The 18977-nt window shown below is 53.6% G+C and overlaps 1 protein-coding gene across 9 annotated transcripts in view; it reads left to right on the forward strand.

The window, feature by feature from the left end:
* Positions 1–18977, forward strand: part of TLN2 (talin 2) — a 222880-nt gene that overhangs the window by 149848 nt on the left and 54055 nt on the right. For all 9 annotated transcript variants that reach the window (XR_008311436.1, XR_008311437.1, XM_053272347.1 and 6 more), the window contains 13 exons: positions 2375–2488; positions 4299–4407; positions 4643–4851; positions 6275–6373; positions 7718–7885; positions 9679–9973; positions 10842–11008; positions 11637–11765; positions 12727–12840; positions 14992–15105; positions 15343–15477; positions 15934–16062; positions 16538–16640. Coding sequence is in view for 7 of the 9 variants with exons in the window: in XM_053272347.1 (XP_053128322.1) it covers positions 2375–2488; positions 4299–4407; positions 4643–4851; positions 6275–6373; positions 7718–7885; positions 9679–9973; positions 10842–11008; positions 11637–11765; positions 12727–12840; positions 14992–15105; positions 15343–15477; positions 15934–16062; positions 16538–16640 (1885 nt within the window). In the remaining 2 variants the exon portion in view is untranslated. The remainder of the gene's footprint in view (positions 1–2374; positions 2489–4298; positions 4408–4642; positions 4852–6274; positions 6374–7717; positions 7886–9678; positions 9974–10841; positions 11009–11636; positions 11766–12726; positions 12841–14991; positions 15106–15342; positions 15478–15933; positions 16063–16537; positions 16641–18977) is intronic.

Here is an 18977-nt window from a genome sequence, read left to right on the forward strand (position 1 = left end):
AGGTCCATCTAGCCCAGTATTGTCTACCCAGACTGGCAGCGGCTTCTCCAAGCTTGCAGGCAAGAGTCTCTCTCAGCCCTGTCTGGAGATGCTGCCAGGGAGGGAATTTGGAACCTTCTGCATGCAGGCAGGCAGGTGCTCTTCCCAAAGCGGCCCCACCTCTTCAGAGCTTACATGTAGTATCCCATTCAAATGCAAACCAGGGTGGAACCTGCTTAGCAACGGGGACCATTCATGCTTGCTTCTCCGCAAGACCAGCTCTTCTCCCAACATTATCTGGGGATCCAAGGACTTCCCTTTGACAGGTAGGAAGTGCTTTGTGCTACAGAACATAAGGGTTAAAACTTTTATAATATATTAATTACAGTTCGATTCCCCCCCTACCACTCTTTCTAATAAGGATCAGATATTTTTGGATCTGTGCTCCTAGAGGCTCTGAAGTTAAAAAGAGAGAATTAAAGCAAATGCCTAAAAGACTGTAGTTCTCCAAACTGCCAGAAATTAGAGCATTATTGCCAGTTGGCTGGTACGTTGAAGATATCAGGATGTTTCATCAATTTCGTTTCCCCTGGGGAGGCCTTTGCAAAAATTCGAACATGATTGCTGATGAACCAGATGCAGTCATAACTCCAGGAGGTGTCTGATTACATGTCCCGGAGGAGATGCAAAACCAAGTTTGCTGCTTTTAAGCTGGGGAGAAGCTTCTTGGCCATACAACATGCCTGGTGTTTGCATTGGATGGTGGTGCTTCTGCTGTGGTTCCCGCCCCCACATTCAAATAAATTCAAGTATATGCAGAAATAGGCGTGTGCCGAGAAAGAGGAGCATAAGCTTTTAAAAGCTTGAGCCTGCAGTCCAAGGGGGCTGACTTCTTATCTTCAGTTGTTAGGGAGGAGAGCTGGTCTTGTGGTAACGAGCATGAATTGTCTCCTTTGCTAAGCAGGGTCCACCTTGGTTTGCATTTGGATGGGTGTGACTGCATGTGAGGGCTGCAAGATATTATTCCCTTTAAGGAATTGGGCTGTAGCTCAGTGGAAGAGGATCTGCTTTGTATGCAGAAGGCCCTCGCTTCTATCCGAGACAGCATCTCCAGATACGGCTGGGAGAAACTCTTGCCTGCAGCTTTGGAGAGATGCTGCCAGTCAGTGTCGGCAACCCTGAGCTAGATGGATCCAGGGTCTGACTCAGTAGAAGGCAGCTTCCAACGTTCCTTACTTACTAACCCTTTGTTCATGTCAGAATGTTACCAAAAAAACCCTCAAACCCAACTAAAACTATATTCATCTTCATGGAGGAAGATGGCTGTCTTGATTAAAAGAAAACTGTCTAAAGTGTATGCGTAAAATGCTCTTAATTGAAGAGCAAGGGGAGACTGAAAGCTGCCAAGTAGTTGGGGCTAGGCAGCCCAATGTTTTACACCAGGTATAGTTACACAGAAGAAAAGGTTCTGCAGTTTGCGGAAAGTCTATTCTGCTTCATCAATATTCTTCTAAAGAAGAGCCAGATGGGCTGGAATCTCCTGGGACTTGAAAACATTTTCTGTGCATCTCTGCATCAGGGTTTGCATCTGTTACTGGGGGCACTAAACTTCCTTTGGGGTGATTTATCTTGTGGTGACCCACTGATTGCAATCTAGCACTCAGTGGCCATCCCCATCCTGGCCTCCAGGTATTAGGAACGTTGGAACAGAGGAAGCTGCCAAATACTGAGTCAGACCCTTGGTCCACCTAGCTCAGCATTGTCTTCACAGACTGGCAGCGGCTTCTCCCAGGTTGCAGGCAGGAGTCTCTCTCAGCCCTCTCTTGGAGATGCTGCTGCCAAGGAGAGAACCTGGAACCTCAGATGCTCTTTCCAGAGCGGCTCCATCCCCTGCGGCAGGGAATCTCTTGCATTACTCACACATCAAGTCTCCCATTCATCTGCAACCAGGGCAGACCCTGGTTGCAGACCAGCTCTCCTCTACAACTTCTGTCCTCCCAGCCACCAAGGTGGGGCCTGTCGTTCCACCACACCTGAGCCCCTGTGCGTGGGGGTGGGGGCGCAAGGGAGAGCACACCTCGTTTGCCGAGCCCCGAGCCGCAGCTGGGCACTGCGTCTAAACCCAGCCCACAAATCGCTGTTCAATGTCAGGATTGCAGGATCGGCTGCCGCGTTGGCGATGATCTCCCCGCTGCCTCTTCTGCATAAAACCCGTCAGACTGCATCTCGCTCCGCTGACTTCTATTGCATGTGAGGCTTTGGCCTCATTACGTTCCTGTAGCACTCGCTGCCACGGGAGACGCGGTGACTCGCCTCCGCTCTCTCCAAGAACGCACCTCTGTCGGCAAACCGCTCCTGAAGCCCTTTCTCTCTCTTCCTGCCTCCTCTTCCTCAGACCTCCGCACAGCAGGCCTTGATGGGGACCATCAACACCAGCATGCACGCCGTTCAGCAGGCCCAGGCAGACCTGACCGAAGTCGACAATCTCCCACCTCTAGGAAACGACATGGTAACGTCACTGGTGGCGGGGGGGGGGGTCGGGCAGGGGGGAGGGACGAGGTGCATTCTTTTCAGAGCTTCAGTTCTGCTCCCCGATGCCCCCTTTTTGCATGCAGACGCGGCAGAGCAGTTCTTCTTCTCTGTTTTGCAAGGACTTGCAACAATTTAGCTCTTTCGCCGAAATGCAAAAACAGGGCTAAATTTAGCCATGCCGTCAGGCACCCTCCCCTGTTGGGAGGATTTCTGGATTCGTCAGCTCTGAGGGGGAAAGGCTTGCTCTGGTCTGTGCTGAGGATCCGATGAAAAGGCCAGAATTCTGCTTCCCCTTGAGCCAGCCAGATGCCCCAGAAAGCCCGCAAGCCGAGTGTGAAGGCAAGAGCCCTCCCCAACAGCTTGGATTCAGTGGTACACTGCCTCCGAACATGGAGGTTCTGTTTAGCCATCACTACTAACCACCATTGGTCAGGCCCTCCTCATGAATTTGTCTAATCCCCTTTTAAAGCCGTTGAAGTTAACAGCCATCGCCGTCTCTTAGAATTAGTTAATTATAAGTGAATTATGTGTAATGTGAGTAAATACAGTCAGTTTCTCTGCGCAGCCCTGAGGTCTCTTGTTAAGAGCCAGCGTGGTGTAGTGGTTAGAGTGCTGGACTAGGACCAAGGAGACCCGAGTTCAAATCCCCATTCAGCCATGAGACTTGCTGGGTGACTCTGGGCCAGTCAGTTCTCTCTCAGCCTAACCTACTTCACAGGGTTGTTGTGAGGAGAAACAAAAGTATGGAGTACACCGCTCTGGGCTCCTTGGAGGAAGAGCAGGATATAAATATATTATTAATAATAATAACAGCAACAATAACAGAGTAAGCCAAAAACGCCTCTCTCCCTGCCTTTCTTCAAACCATGCCTCGTTTTATAAACCTCTCCTGTGTCCTGCTCTGCTCTTCTGCAGTTTCTGTCTATTCCTGCTGCGTTTCTCTAGGAGAACTTCCCAGGAGCATTTGCCCCGTGAGACAAACCCGCCTGCCTCTCATTCTGCCCGCTATACTGCCTGGTGGGCAACATCTGCTTGCCTTGAGGCCCCAGGCAGAGCCTCCACTACAGGTTGGGGGGTGGGGGAAGACCCTTGTCTGAAACTGGAGAACTGCCACCAGATTCGCTCCTGGGACCAGCCGGCCCCTGGGAAGCTCTGCAGAGCTCCCGAGAGGCCCGGGGAGAGGAGGCCTGCTGCTGGCAACCTTCCCTCTCCCCCGTGTCCAGGTGCGGAGCCAGCCGAACGGCGCCCCTCTAGCGGCGTCCTGTGCATGTGACGTCATGTGCACGAGGCATGGCTCGGGCTCCGGAAGTGACGTCACGCACGTCACTTGTGGGCAGGGGGAGTTTGCTTTTCCCGAGCCTGAGCCACGCCCCCCTGCGGCCTTTGGCAGCCCCTTCCATTGGCGGCCCAGGTTCTTTGAACCTGTTGGCACAATGGTGGCTCCGCCCCTGCCTGCACCACTTTCAGAGCATACAAGACTTTGAAAGGGGGCCAGAATGCTAGAAGATCTTATAAAGTGGCTAAGTTTTGTTTGATAGCCAGTAAAATGCGCCAGGAGCTTATTCTGAACGGTTTAGTCCTGATTCAAAATTCTCCTATGGTTACTGCATTCCTTAATTAAGGTTTATCTTATTGGGCTTTTGTATGCATTTCTCTTTTTTTGTACTGGTCGGTGACTGTAATATAGATACTGGTTGACTGATAGATCTGCATGGCGGTGACTGCGCCCCCCTCCCCCTCCCCGGCAGGGGTCTGCTAACATTCAGTCTGATTTGGGTGCTTTCCAGGCCTCCAGGGTTTGGGTGCAGAACAAAGTGGACGAATCGAAGCACGAGATCCACTCTCAGGTCGATGCCATCACAGCAGGAACGGCTTCCGTCGTGAACCTCACCGCAGGTGAATTGCCAGCAGCCACTCACTCTATTTGTACTTATTTGCTGAGACAGGGTTCTCCAACTTGGGTCTGCAGATGTGGTCAGACTACAAATCCCATCATCCCCAGCCCAAGGCCATTGTGGCTGTGGACAGTGGGCGTCCCTCCCTGTTCTGCTGCAAGAGAGCCGCACATGCCAGGTTGGCCGTAGCGGCCTCTTCCCCCAGATCTCCGTGGCTGATCCTCCTTGTTCGGCAGGTGACCCCGTGGACACGGACTACACAGCCGTGGGCTGTGCCATCACCACCATCTCGTCAAACCTCACCGAAATGTCCAAAGGGGTCAAGCTTCTCGCTGCACTCATGGACGATGAAGTTGGGAGCGGGGAGGACCTGCTGAAAGCTGCTCGGACCCTGGCAGGGGCCGTGTCGGACCTGCTGAAAGCTGTCGAACCGACTTCTGGAGAGGTAAGGCCCAAGGACCAGCCTGCTGGAGAGCAAGAGGAGACACCTTCTGCTTCCAGAATTCTGGATCATCTCTCTCAGCCCTCTCTTGGAGATGCCACCAGGGAGGGAACTTGGAACCTTCTGCTCTTCCCAGAGCGGCTCCATCCCCTGAGGGGAAGATCTTACAGATCCGACCCCCAGCACTTCAGCATGTCCTCCCACAGACAGCCCCACTTCAGGGTGCCTATTTGGTGTCTCCTTGGCACGCTCCACGATTATGTCAACTGGGCATGCTCAGAATTTGCACATGCTCCCTCCAGCATGGGGCCCGCCACACCCCGTCTAGCGAGGCTTCTGTGTGTGATCAGAGTTTCCTATCCATGGGGCGGCCCTTTCGTGAGGCGAGGTGAGGCATTGCCTCAGACAGCAGATTCCTGTAGGGGTGAGGGAACCCAGAAGCAAGGCTTCTTACAGGAGGAAAGCTGGTCTTGTGGTCACAAGCATGAATCGCCCCGTTTGCTAAGCAGGGTCCACCCTGGTTTGCATTTGAATGGGAGGCTGCTGTAAGATATTCCCCTTGGGGGATGGGGCCGCTCTAGGAAGAGAACATGCCTGCCTGCATACAGAAGGTTTCAAGTCCCCCTCCCCGAAGATAGGACTGAGATAGGACTCAGTCAAGTTCTCCCCACCCCCGCCGCCACTGCAAGATAAGACTTGGAGATAGGCATCTCCAAGAGAGGGCTGAGAGAGATGCCTGCCAACAACCTTGGAGGAGCCGCTGCCAGTCTGTGAAGACAATACTGAGCTAGATGGACCAAGGGTCTGACTCAGTATATGGCAGCTTCCTATATTCCCTAAAATCTTTCCTGGCTCTGTACTTGAGATCTTTTTAGGAGAGGAAACCTGGTCTTGTGGCAGCAAGCAGGACTTGTCCCCTGACCTAAGCAGGGTCTGCCTTGGTTGCATATGAAAGGGAGACTAGAAGTGTGAGCACTAGACGAGATTCCCCTCAGGGGATGGAGCCGATCTGGGAAGAGCTGAAGGTTCCCAGTTCCCTCCCTGGCTGCATCTCCAACGAGAGGGCTGAGAGAGACTCCTGCCTGGAACCTTGGAGAAGCTGCTGCCAGTCTGTGAAGACAATACTGAGCTAGATGGACCAAGGGTCTGACTCTAGAAGGCAGCTTCCAATGGTAGCTGAAGGGAAGCTGTCAAGGAGGAACTCCAGGCTTGAGGACAGGGATGCAGGAGGCAGGAGTTCCAGCGTCCCCTTGTGACTTTAGCCTCCTGGAGGATCAGCTGGGTTTGGACAAGAGGCCTGCTTTGTCCTTTGTGCAAGAACACGCGTTGAGGAAGTTCAGGGTTGCGGGGGGGGAACCAGCATTGGGAGCCTTTTACTTCTTGAAAGCGCCTCATCCCCTAACCTGATTTCCTGCTGTCCTCCTAGCCTCGCCAGACGGTCCTGACAGCAGCCGGGAGCATCGGACAAGCCAGCGGCGAGCTTCTCCGGCAAATTGGGGAGAACGAGACCGACGAACGATTCCAGGTACAGGTGACGCTTGTGCTGCCGGCTGTCCAGGCTGGGCCTTGTGAACCCGGGCTGAGGAGGCCCTGGTTGCCAGGAGCCTGTTCGGCTTTTGATCTTTGGCTTGGCTTGGCTTGGACGGCTGGACTGGATTTCCTTGGGCACTGGAGGGCCGAATGGACTCCCCTGTTTGAGACCAGGGAAGAAATTCTCTTCTGGCTGGAGGAGAACCTGGATGGTCTTTCACTGCCACTTTGGAAACACTCCCAGCGTTTTGTGGTGTCCCTGGCTGACTCCAGCTCTCTGCCTGTGGCATGCTCTAGTCTAGATTGCTCTAGGCTCTCCTACTAGGCTTTTTTTTTTAGCAACGTGGGTTCTGCCTTGGAGGGCTGAGCCTGCGTTTAATTACTGTACTCCTCACTCCTTGTGGTGGCAGTGTTAGGTTAACCCCTGCTAACTGGACAAAGAGGCAGCTTTCAAAGTGGTCGAGCTCTTGTCTTCAGCAGGGGGAGAGCCACTGGCCCTCTCCAACCCCAGCACAGCGTCGCTCCAGGGGCTGTTGCTCACCTTATGTTTCTTGTTAAACTGTGAGCCCTTTTTGGGCCATCTTAATTATTATTTGTTTTTCTCTGTAACCCACTTTGAGCACTTTTCTTGAAAAGCGGTATATAAAAATGTGCAGCATTAGTAGTAGCAGGTTTGTTTGGGGAAAGGCATGGCTGGTTCTTGGGGTCTGGCAGTTGCTGGGACCCCTTCCCCATCCAGCACTGCCCTTGTACAACAGCAGCCTTTTATTAAATGCCAGAAGCCAAAGCGCGCCATCGGTATGAATATCAAGCCTGTTTAAGTACATTTTCATGTAGAAAGCAGGGTAAAAATGAAGTGAAATAAAATTGCATATATGTACAGTGGTCCCTCGACTTACGTAGTTAATCCGTTCCGAACGGACGTTCGTAAGTCGAAATTTTCGTAGGTCGAAAAGCGCACCCACGGAGGTCTGGAAACACTCGTAAGTCGAGGAAACCGCATCTAAAAATTCGTAAGTCGAGGAAGCCAAATCTAAACCGCCAACTACTTCCGGTCTTTTTTGGCGTTCGTAAGTCAAAAACATTGGTTGTCGAGTAGTTCATAGGTCGAGGGACTACTGTATATCTCTCAGCGTTGAAAATATTGTTTCCCATTTTTAGTTTTTGTTGTGATCATACCCCTGTTTTGCTTTGGTCTTTTAAAGCAGTCCTTAAGCTCCACAAAGCCTTTTAACACGCAATCCTCCACTTTGATGAAGAGTCGTATCGGAGGGAACCGGAAAGTGTCGTGCTCACAGCGCTTTCCTCCTCAGACGGCTCTTGCTTCTCCCCTCCCCAGGATGTGTTGATGAGTCTGGCCAAGGCTGTAGCCAATGCTGCCGCCATGCTGGTGCTGAAGGCGAAGAACGTGGCCCAGGTGGCGGAAGACAGCGTCCTGCAGAACCGAGTGATTGCCGCTGCGACTCAGTGCGCCCTCTCCACCTCCCAGCTAGTCGCCTGCGCCAAGGTATGGAGCGGGTCTTGGGTAGCCGAGCCTTTGGGGAATATTCCACCAGCGACTAGCCATAGGCAAGAGTTGCATGGGTGAAAACGCCAGGTCTGGCTTGGTGAACCGAAACGCCAACATGGCGTCATGGTTAGAGCCGTGTTCTTCATTGTAAGGCCTGGGGGGCCAGTGGCAGCCCCCATCAGCCCTCAGTGCAGCTCCCTGACTCATTGTTTACTGGGCCTGTGTGAAGTTTCGGCCGAAGCGGAATACTCTGCACAGTCCTCCGGGCACCATGTGGAGGTGGCCATTTCCACTCTGCAGTGCCACACTCTGCCCAGAACTGGGGGGAGGGAGGGTGCATTTAAGGGAGACAGAGCCCACTTGAGCCCCTGCAACATAGGAAGCTACCACATACTGAGTCATCTAGCTCAGTATTGTCTACCCAGACTGGCAGCGGCTTCTCCCAGGTTGCAGGCAGGAATCTCTCTCAGCCCTATCTTGGAGATGCTGCCAGGGAGGGGACTTGGAACCTAGATGCTCTTCCCAGAGCGGCTCTATTCCCTAAGAGGAATCTCTTCCAGTGCTGCTCACACTTCTAGTCTCCCATTCATCTGCAACCAGGGTGGACCCTGCTTAGCTACAGGGACAAGTCATGCTGGCTACCACCAGACCAGCTCTCCTCTCCCCATCTTGGAAGGCATGCACAAAGAGCACTTTCCTCCTAAAAAGAGGGCTCTGCTGCTCTTCAAGGGCTCTCCTGGCCCTGGGGAAAGCACAGCACTGTGCAGAGGTTGCACGGTGGGGAATGGCTCTCTCCCAAGTGGCTCCTGCTTGAAAAATAGTGAAGATCACTGGGTGAGCCTGCCAGACAAGGGGCTGGGAGAACTTGCCTCTGAGTGTTCCTCACCTGAGAAACAGGAGTGTGGAATCGGTTGCTTTTAACCGAGAGCTTTCACAGACAGCCGCCTTTCCTGCAGACTTCCTGAAAGACTTTACTGCGAGATTGAAGTTGCCCCCCGCAAGTGACACCCAAAGTGGATTTTTTTTACCCCGGACATAGCTCAGGCTAGGCTCTAATGCACAGTGAAAAACCCGGATTGTGTGTGAAGGGCTCCCCGATAGCTCACGGGGACTTGGGGGTATACGTGGCTGATGTGTGAACGCACACCCTCTATTCCGGAGGAGATGCGGATTAAAAGCCAGGTGTGAACAACTTCCCGGTGTCTGTGCAGGCCTTCTCTGGGACAGTTTCCAATGTCTGTGTTGGAACGCCTCATCTTTAGTGACCGAGAGCGAGATTTGTACTTGTAGAAGCCAGTGAAGAGCATAACTCTGCCAATAACTCTGCCAATTGCCAATCTCTGGCTATTAAAAAACAACAACACACACCTGAAAACCCATCTTTTCCCCCAAGCGTTCTTAGCTTCCTAAATTTTGGGGGTTTTAATCTCTGGTTTATTTTTAAATGGTTAAATTGTTCTAAGTTTTTTTTGTGTGTGTATGTGTTTTGAACTGGTTTTATGCTATTGTTGACTGCCCAGAGATGAAAGTTTGGGGCGGTGTACAGATTTGATAGATAAATAAATAAATAATAAACAATTGGCCCTAAGAGATTGGCAAAAAGTAATTGGCCCTCTTGGCCCCAGCACCCGCTGGTGGGTCTTGGGTTTCTGGTCAAACGTCCCGTTGATCCTGCAAGCCTGAAGCTCTGACCACCCCAGTGCTGCCTCCCGCCTGGGCAGCATTTCAGCCTGACGGGCCAAGGCGTGGCTGGACTCTTCCTCTGCATGGCGTCTCTGTGTCCCATGCAGGTCGTGAGCCCCACAATCAGTTCGCCCGTCTGCCAGGAGCAGCTGATCGAGGCCGGGAAGCTGGTGGACCGCTCCGTGGAGAACTGCGTCCGAGCGTGCCAGGCGGCCACGGACGACCCGGAGCTGCTCAAGCAGGTCAGCGCAGCGGCCAGCGTGGTCAGCCAGGCGCTGAACGATCTCCTGCAGCACGTCCGGCAGTTTGCTAGCAGGGGGGAGCCCATTGGGCGCTACGACCAGGCCACCGACACCATCATGTGTGTCACGGAGAGCATCTTCAGTTCCATGGGGGACGCTGGTAAGTTGCTTGAGTGCAAAGTCGGCCTTCAGAGGGGTCTCCCGTTACGTTAGTGCCATGCCGTGGTTCCCACCTGGGGGTCCCCAGATCTTGTGGGACTACCACGCCTATTATCCACAGCCCCCCATGGCTGGTGGTTGTGGCCAGGGCTGATGGGGTTTGTAGTCCAACAACGTCTGGGGACCCAAGGTTGAGCCCCTCTGGCTTATCGGGAGCCCCTCTGATGAGCAGGCAGGGTTGCTGCTGCAGGGATTGGAGTCTTAATTAGTGTGTCAGGAGTCATATTTTCTCGGAAATGTCTCTCTCCCGTCTTGGAAGCAAGACGCACGCCCTCAGAGTAATATGGCTACGTGGGCAACAGAGGTTGAAAGCCCTGAGCCATTCGGGAGAGCAATTTGTGGATCTGAAAAACATGCCTTGCACAGCCTAAACACAGAGGAGAGGCTGCTGGTAGTGCTGAACTGGATGGCAGGAGGGTGGGGGCCTCGGGAGAAGACCACCAGTCTGTTGAAGCAATGTGGGTTAAAGAGGCAGGGCATGCATTTGGACCGTAGCTGCCTGCTACCGAGCCCGACCATTGTTCCGTCAGTCTCAGGACTGCCTGCTCTGACTGGCAGCTGCTCTCCAAGGGCCTTTCCCCAGCCCTGCTGCCTGCGATACCTGTAATGCAAAGCGTGTGCCCCAGTGCTGGCCCCGACACTTCCGTTCGGCAACCCAGGCACGCTACACTCCTCTAGGGTCCTGTGGTGTCCAAAGCTCCTGGCTGGGATCACGAGGGCCAGCTAGGGAGGCGAAGGGCCTGTCTGGCAGGGACCTTGAGGGACAACAGGAAGATAAAAAGCAGGTTTTTAACTCAACACTGTTGTAGGTGAAATGGTGCGGCAGGCCAGAGTCCTAGCTCAAGCCACCTCGGACCTCGTGAACGCCATGCGGTCCGATGCCGAGGCGGAAATCGACATGGACAATTCCAAGAAGCTGCTGGCGGCTGCGAAACTTCTGGCCGATTCAACAGCCCGGATGGTCGAAGCTGCCAAGGTACCTAAAGCGCCTCCCCAGGCCAGAGGGGGGACTGCAGCAGGGACCCACCTCTTCTGTGTAGGGACTGTACAAGGAGACACACTCGGCGAAAGTGTTTGACATGTTTTGAGTGGTTTTTGCATTCCGGCTGTTGCACCCGAAATGCTTTGGGTGCCCGGAGTCTGCAGTTCTTCAGATGCTTGGTGGCTTAGCAGCCTTCAGCATGTGAACAGAACTAGATGTGTCAGGCAGGCCTTTAGGAGCAGGATTGGTCCAAGACTTTTGGCTGCCCAAGGCAGAGAGCGCCGTGACACCCCCACACTCCTCCTCCCGGGCACTGCTCGCTGAAATGGCTGCTGCGTGCTCTTGCACGGCTCCCGTTCAGTTCAGCAGGGCGTACGCAAGAGAAATCTCCGGTGACCTTGTGCCTCTGGGCTCCGGTCTGTCTGCCTCCCACTCTGGCACCCTTAATGGTGGCCAGTTCCACTTTGCTCCGGATGTTCTCACCTGTAAGTGCACCAGAGAGCACCACCCATCAGGAAGCACATTAGCTCTAGTGACGTCCTGGATGTGGCCTGTAGTTTGTTCCTGGAGATGCTCTGACATGGCCTCACGAGGGTTCTCTTCTTGTGCCCGACTCTGCCAGGGGGCTGCAGCCAACCCGGAAAATGAAGACCAGCAACAGAGGCTCCGGGAAGCGGCCGAGGGCCTGCGGGTGGCTACCAACGCGGCTGCTCAGAATGCCATTAAGAAGAAGATCGTCAACAGATTAGAGGTTAGGAGCCAGCAAGAGGCGGAGGGGTCTCCCTCTCCCCACTCTTTTTATGAAGAACCGTTTGCCCTTTCATAATCTGCTTTCTTTGGTGTATGTGTGTAGTCGACCCAGAGGTGCTATTAGCCCTGGACTGCCGGGCCAAAGTCCAGGACCTCCACATGCCCCCCAAATCCTTTTTACTCTGTCCCGGGCAGTGTGGTTGCATTAAAAATGTGTTGAAAATACTGTGTGGGTGAGGAGGGCCTCCAAAGACATCTAGGTCCAGGCTTCAAAATTACCAAGGTGTACCTCTGAGTCATAGGAACCTAGGAAGCTGCCATATACTGAGTCAGACCATAAGTCCATCTAGCTCAGTATTGTCTACACAGACTGGCAGCGGCTTCTCCAAGGTTGCAGGCAGGAATCTCTCTCAGCCCTATCTTGGAGATGCTGCCAGGGAGGGAACTGGGAACCTAGATGCTCTTCCCAGAGCGGCTTCATCCCCTGAGGGGAATATCTTGCAGTGCTCACACATCAAGTCTCCCATTCATATGCAACCCGGGCGGACCCTGCTTAGCTAAGGGGACAAGTCATGCTTGCTACCACCAGACCAGCTCTCCTCTCCACCAGTTATACTCAGCCCACAAGCCAAATCCAACCCCTTGGGGGGAGGGGGGTGTTTACAGCCTGCCCACCTGAGCTCAGCATTGTCTACCCTGACTGGCAGCAGCTCCCCATGTTTTCTGACAGGAGTCTCCCCCAGCCCTCCCTGGAGATGCTGCCAGGGAGTGAACTTGGAGTCTTCAGCCTGCAAAGCAAATGCTCCGCCCCTGAGCTGCAGCCCCACACCTAAGGGCAATATCTCCCATCACTCACATGTGGTCTCCCATCTAAATGCAAGCCACGCTGGCCCTGCTTAGCAAAGGGGGCAAGGCATGCTTGCTGCTGCAAGACCAGCTCTCCTCTTTCTGCTCTTTTCCAGGTGGCTGCTAAGCAAGCAGCAGCAGCCGCAACGCAGACGATCGCAGCCTCCCAGAATGCAGCCATTTCCAACAAGAACACGGCCGCGCACCAACAGCTGGTCCAGAGCTGCAAGGTAGGCTGGCTTCAGGGGTGCTGGTGGTGAGAGCCGTGGCCGACGTGTTTCCGGGGGAGGGGGCTGCTCTTCCTCAGTCCTCTGCCCATGGGACTCTCCATCGTGTCCTCTGTGATTACATAGGAAGCTGCCATCTACTGAGTCAGACCCTTGGTCTAGCGAGCTCAGTATTGTCTTCACAGACTGGCAGCGGCTTCTCCCAGACTGCAGGCGGGAGTCTCTCTCAACCCTATCTTGGAGATGCTGCCAGGGAAGGAACTTGGAGCCTAGATGCTCTTCCCAGAGCGGCTCCTAAGATCCCCTTAGGGGAATCTCTTCCATTGCTCACACTTCTAGTCTCCCATTCATATGCATCCAGGGCAGACCCTGCTTAGCTTAGGGGACAAGTCATGCTTGCTACCACAAGACTAGCTCTCCTCTCCAGATAGCCACTGGATTAAATGGTTTTAAAAGGGGACTGAACAAATTCATGGAGAGGCCGGTTGATGGCTAATGTCCATGGTAGCGAAATGGAACCTCCGTCCTCAGTGGCAGTACCTCCTTGCAAACAAACAGGGAAGGCCATCTCTTTCATGCCCTCCTTGTGAGCATCGCAGAGGCATCCGGCTGGCTACCATTGGAGGCAGAGTGCTGGGGCATTCTTGTTATGCATCTGGCAAACTGCACGAGCTTGCTCTCCAGGGACCCTGGCACGACGTGGCTTTCAGCATTCAAGGGCTCACCCAGCTCCTCTTTTGCAAAGTATTACAGGATGGACATTAAGAGATGGTTTTTGTCAGGCAAAAGGGATTCCTCCTTCCGTGGCAAGGGGCCTGCCTTCACGGCAGATAAATGGCTGGTGGCAGGACTGAGGCAGTGTGGGAGACCGTGAGAGGCGTTGCGTCTGTCATGATCTCTGGACTTCATGTGCCGGCAGCCCAGGCGGCTCTGGGCGCTCCGATCGTGATGCAGATCCCAGGGGCTCTGTGAAAGAGGCTTCCACCGCCCTCCAAAGAGGAAAGCACCCGCTTTTCCTGGGGGCTGAGGCCTGTCTGAGCCATTCGTGCCTGGGAGCAAAATCTTTAGGTCGTCACTGATTGTCGCACAGCGACAAAGATAAGACCACAAATGCAAAGAATGTGCCACGTCGAACTGGTGCAGGTGTAGCTGCCCAGCACTACACACCTGTGGGGTCATCAGAAGTAGTGCCGATCAAAGATGTCTGGAGCTACTGCCTGGGAGGGGGCCTGGGCCTTCTGCACACAAAACAGATGCTCTTGGGAATGCACTGAAATGAATAGCAATAGCAATAGCACTTACATGTATATACCGCTCTATAGCTGGAAGCTCTCTACAATGATTTAGCATATTGCCCCCCCCAACATTCTGGGTACTCATTTTGCCGACCTCGGAAGGATGGAAGGCTGAGTCAACCTTGAGCTCCTGGTCAGGATCGAACTTGCAACCTTCTGGTTACAGGGCGGCAGTTTTACCACTGCGCCACCAGGGGCTCATTTTGGCAGGGAATGCCCCTGGGAAAGCTCCGGATCCCCCCAAAGGTCATTGGCCGTTCAGAAATTCAATGCATTCTATGGCCATTTGGAAGGAGGAACAGGGGTGGGGCTTGAATCTGGTCTCTGCTTCCCCCCTCGAGCATGGATGGTTGGCTAAGGGGGCAGCGTACACCTAGTCCTGGCAGATGGACCAGGGAAGGCAGCTTGAGCACATCCTCTCTCTGTATGGCTTCCCTCCCCGGTGTGTGGTGGGGACAACTATGTTTGTCTGTTTATTGAATTTATATATCGCCTAGTAATAAAAACCTCTATCGGCAGGATTCTGGCCATGCAAGGCCTTCAGATATTGCTTTGGAAACAGTAAAGATGCTACTGCAAGCACAAAAGCAGTTGGCTTGAAAGCTGGCGGACTGAAAGCTGGCTAACTTGAAAAGTAGCCTTCAAAAAACAGAGAACCATATGGGATCCTAAACATGAGAAATCCTTTGGGTTGAATCCCCGCAATGGAGAGTCTGGGTCTTGAATGTTTTTTCTCCAAATCATAGGAATAAAGGAATGCTTCATTTGTATGGCTGCCCCCCAACCCATCTTTCTCTGGGCAGCTCACAAAACTGGATCGGAGACCCTTTCCTTCCTTCCTTCCTCTTGTTCCCTGCAGAATGTGGCTGATCACATCCCTCAGCTGGTCCAGGGGGTGCGAGGGAGTCAAGCACAGGCTGAAGACCTGAGCGCTCAGCTGGCTTTGATCAACTCCAGCCAGAACTTCCTCCAGGTACAGTGAAATCAAAGGCATACGAGAGCAAGAAAGAGCGAGAGCAGGGGCACATGTGCACTTAGCTGGGCGGAGAAATTGCTGCAGAGCAGTTTTGAAAGAGTGTCTGGCAGAAAACTTTGGGTGGGGGGGCAGGGGGTGTGATACTGCGGAGGCTTGTGCTCTCTGTTCTTTGGGTCCATGGTGAGTCAACAGCCACGACTAGTCCTGGCTTTCCCCCTCTTGTTCTTTCAATAGCCAGGGAGCAGAATGGTCGCCTCCGCCAAAGCAGCAGTGCCCACGGTGGCCGACCAGGCTGCAGCCATGCAGCTGAGCCAGTGTGCCAAGAACTTGGCCACCAGCCTCGCCGAGCTCCGAACTGCCTCCCAAAAGGTAGGTAGGTGGGTGGATGCCCAGACTCCCAAGCTGCACCTTTGCAGGGGAATGCTGCCTTTTGTCAGCTGTGACTTTCTCCCAACTCCTTGAAAGTCCTGGCTCTTGGAAGACACTTGCACCGGTCACTTCCCATGATCAGTCGTGTGCAGAATGGCCGTGAACGCCCCTTTTCCATGTTGGGATTTGCATGTGTAAGTCCCTCGATGGACTCAAGCATGGGGGCTTGTGGTTTGGCATGTGAATTGGCTCCAGTGGGAAGTGGATCCGGCAGTTATCGTTAGAAATCTCTCTTTGTAGCCTTTGATCTGTGGTGGTTCATCCCCACACAGCTCATTGTTTGATGTGGCAGCTACTGGATGACAAACAAGCTGCATGTCCAGGGTGGGGGGAGGGGCTGGAGACCCCCTTTGGCGGTGCCCCCGCCCACATTCTGCTTGTCTGCTGTATGCATAGGCCCATGAGGCGTGCGGACCCATGGAGATTGATTCCGCCTTGAACACCGTCCAGACACTCAAAAACGAGCTGCAGGATGCCAAGATGGCGGCTATGGACTGGCAGCTGAAGCCTCTTCCAGGAGAAACGGTGAGCAGGGAGAAGAGTGTCCCATCTGAAGGGCTTGTAGAGGGTGGGGCCAAAGTGTGGACCAGAGCAGGAGAGATCAAACACAGCAGCATTGGGTAGGGGGTCTAGCAGAGCTGTCCTTAGGGCAGGGCAAGCAGGGCGGCCGCCCCGGGCCCCACTCTTTGAACCCTCATTAGAATTAACTGAAAGGGGGCCCCACACCTGCCCTCCACCCCACCAGTTTGCTCTATGGACAGCCCTGGGGGTCTAGTGTCACTTCAGAGCAGAGTTCTAAAAGATGCTGCTGACAGGCACATTGTGGGCTGTCTTCTGGAAAGGCCGGGTGATGCATTTTAAGTATATCCACACCCTCTGCCTGTCTTGAGCATGCTCAGAGCATTTCACATGGGTGGTATTTCAGTCAAGCATCAGTCGGCGGGGGGGTGGGCTCGCTTTTCTTCTTTGCCATTCATGTGAGCATCACTCTGTCACCCAGCTGGAGAAATGCGCTCAGGACCTGGGAAGCACCTCCAAAGCCGTCGGCTCGTCGATGGCCCAGCTGCTGACATGCGCGGCTCAAGGCAACGAGCACTACACAGGTACCCACGGAACGGTGAAGCTTGCTAGGCTCAGAAAGGCCACTTTGTGCCCACAGCTCCTGGAAGGAGGGAGGCAGCGGCAAGCCCCCCCACCCAGCACTCTGCTGCTGCTGCAGGAGGAGGGGGCATCATCACCATCGGAGCTCCCCTTCCTGCAGAAAAGCAGCCCTAGGGTGGGCCTCTCCTGAGCCCCTCCATGCGCAATGTCTTGCTTGAGACTTGCAAGCCAGACTAGTGGTGGTGGTGGTGGTGATGGTGGTTGTAGTAATAATAACACAGTGCATTGTTACAGCACTTCTGTAGATGCTCCATACACATCTTCTCAGTAATGCAAGCCTGCTGCCCAGTTTAGTGATGCTCTAAGCAACCCTGACTTAAATGAGAGCCAGCATGGTGTAGTGGTCCGAGTGTTGGGCTGGGCAGACCCAGGTTCAAATCCCCCTTCAGCCTTGGAACTCACTCCCTGGGTGACTCTGGGCCAGTCACGTTATCTCTCAGGGTCTTTGTGAGAATAAACATAACCATGTACACCGCTCTGGGCTCCATCGAGGAAGAGCAGGTTATAAATTTAAAAATACACACATCATTTTAATGCAGTAGTGCAAATGATCTCTCTGAGCAGGGCCCCTTTTGATGAACTGGAAGCTGACAGGGTGCTTGTTATTGATATTTATATACTGTTTTTCATCATCATCATCATCAACAACAACAAAGTATGCAAAACAGTTTTCATAGCAAAAGAAAATGGTCCCCTGCCCCAAAGAGCTCACAGGCTAAAGAAAAACGCAAGGGAGATGCCAGCAACAGCCGCTGGGAGACTTACTGTGTGGTGTTGAATAGGAACAGTTGCTCTTCCCTTGCTAAGCACAAGAGAACCAGCAATAAAAAAGGTGCCGTATTGCCCAGTTTGCAGAGTTCTTCCAGTGCTCCTTAAGGTACCCCAGATTATGTTCCTTTATCGGCAAATGAAAGGGGACTGGTGACTCAAACTTGCCATTTCAGGATGGGGAGAGCTGCATTACCCTGGGGTGGGGGGGAATTACTGGCAGGAGGGCCCAAGGCTCTTTAGGTGATTAGAACGATCTCTGTCAATTACGTCCCATCTTGTCTGGCTCGTCCAGGAGGAGATTTCTGAATCCAGCTGATAAAGCTCATTAGAGCAATTCCCCATCTGGTGATGGGCGCAAGGCTGAGCAGAATTCAGCCGCGCTTTCATTTGGAAGCAGATGCAATTGGATTAGGGTGGCCCTGTTTTTCGGCTGCAGCTTCCTGGCACATAAGAGTCCGTGTTGGCTATCCAGCGAGAATGCCCACTGGCATCAGCAGCCATTTCGGAAAGGTGGAATTAAGAGACCTCCTGAGTTGGGGGAAGTGCTGGCAGCCAAAGTGACAGGCTGAGAGTAAGGCAGTTCACACAATCATCCTTGGGGCACGGCAAGTGTCCGGGAGCTGTGAGCATTCCCATTTTGTGCTCGTGTGCAAGAGGAACAGCAGGGTCGGGCAGAGAGGCAGCAATCGTTGCTTGAGGAGCTGGGTCAGATGACTATTCCTCCTACCTCTGTGAAGTCTGGGTTCTTAGGAAAATAGAAAGCTGCCATATACTGAGTCAGACCCTTGGTCGGTCTAGCTCACTATTGTCTACCCAGACTGGCAGCGGCTTCTCCCAGGTTGTAGGCAGGAGTCTCTCCCAGCCCTGTGCTGGAGATGCTGCCAGGGAGGGAACTTGGAAAATTCTGCATTCTGTTCCCAGAGCAGCCCCATCCCCTCGGGGGATATCTTACAGTGCTCTAGGGTTGTACAAACAGGTTCGACATCAAACGGGTTCAGTGTCGAACCAGTTTGGTTTGACAGTTCCGGGCTGAACTGAACCATCCCCTGTTCGGTCCAACCCTGGACTGAAACACACACCCCAGCCGTTCAGGGGGTTTGCAAGTCAATTACAAAAAATCAGTACTTACCCCCTCCAGTGGGCTTCTCCGAGGCCACTGGGGGTGGGGTGTCCGCAGAGGTTCACCCTCTCCCTGCCAGCCTTCCTTGTGGCAAAATTAGGGTATTCTCCGGCCTTTTCCGGGCCTCTGCCCCGTTGCGGTGGCCATTTTGGAGGCCACTGCAGATGCACAGTGGGCCACTGCATGGCTGGGTCATGACCCGGGCCACTCAGAGGCCCATTGTGCATGTCCGGCAGCCTCCAAAATGGCTGCTGCGAGGGAGAAAGCCACAGAAAGGGCTGAAGAACACCCGGACCAGGCGACTTTTGCCACGAGGAAGGCAGGCAGGGCGAGAGGGAACAGTTTTGTGCACACCCCTACGGTGCTCACGCATGTAGCCTCCCATTCA

The sequence above is a fragment of the Hemicordylus capensis genome, chromosome 10 (assembly GCF_027244095.1).
Source record: "Hemicordylus capensis ecotype Gifberg chromosome 10, rHemCap1.1.pri, whole genome shotgun sequence".
Classification (NCBI taxonomy): domain Eukaryota; kingdom Metazoa; phylum Chordata; class Lepidosauria; order Squamata; family Cordylidae; genus Hemicordylus; species Hemicordylus capensis.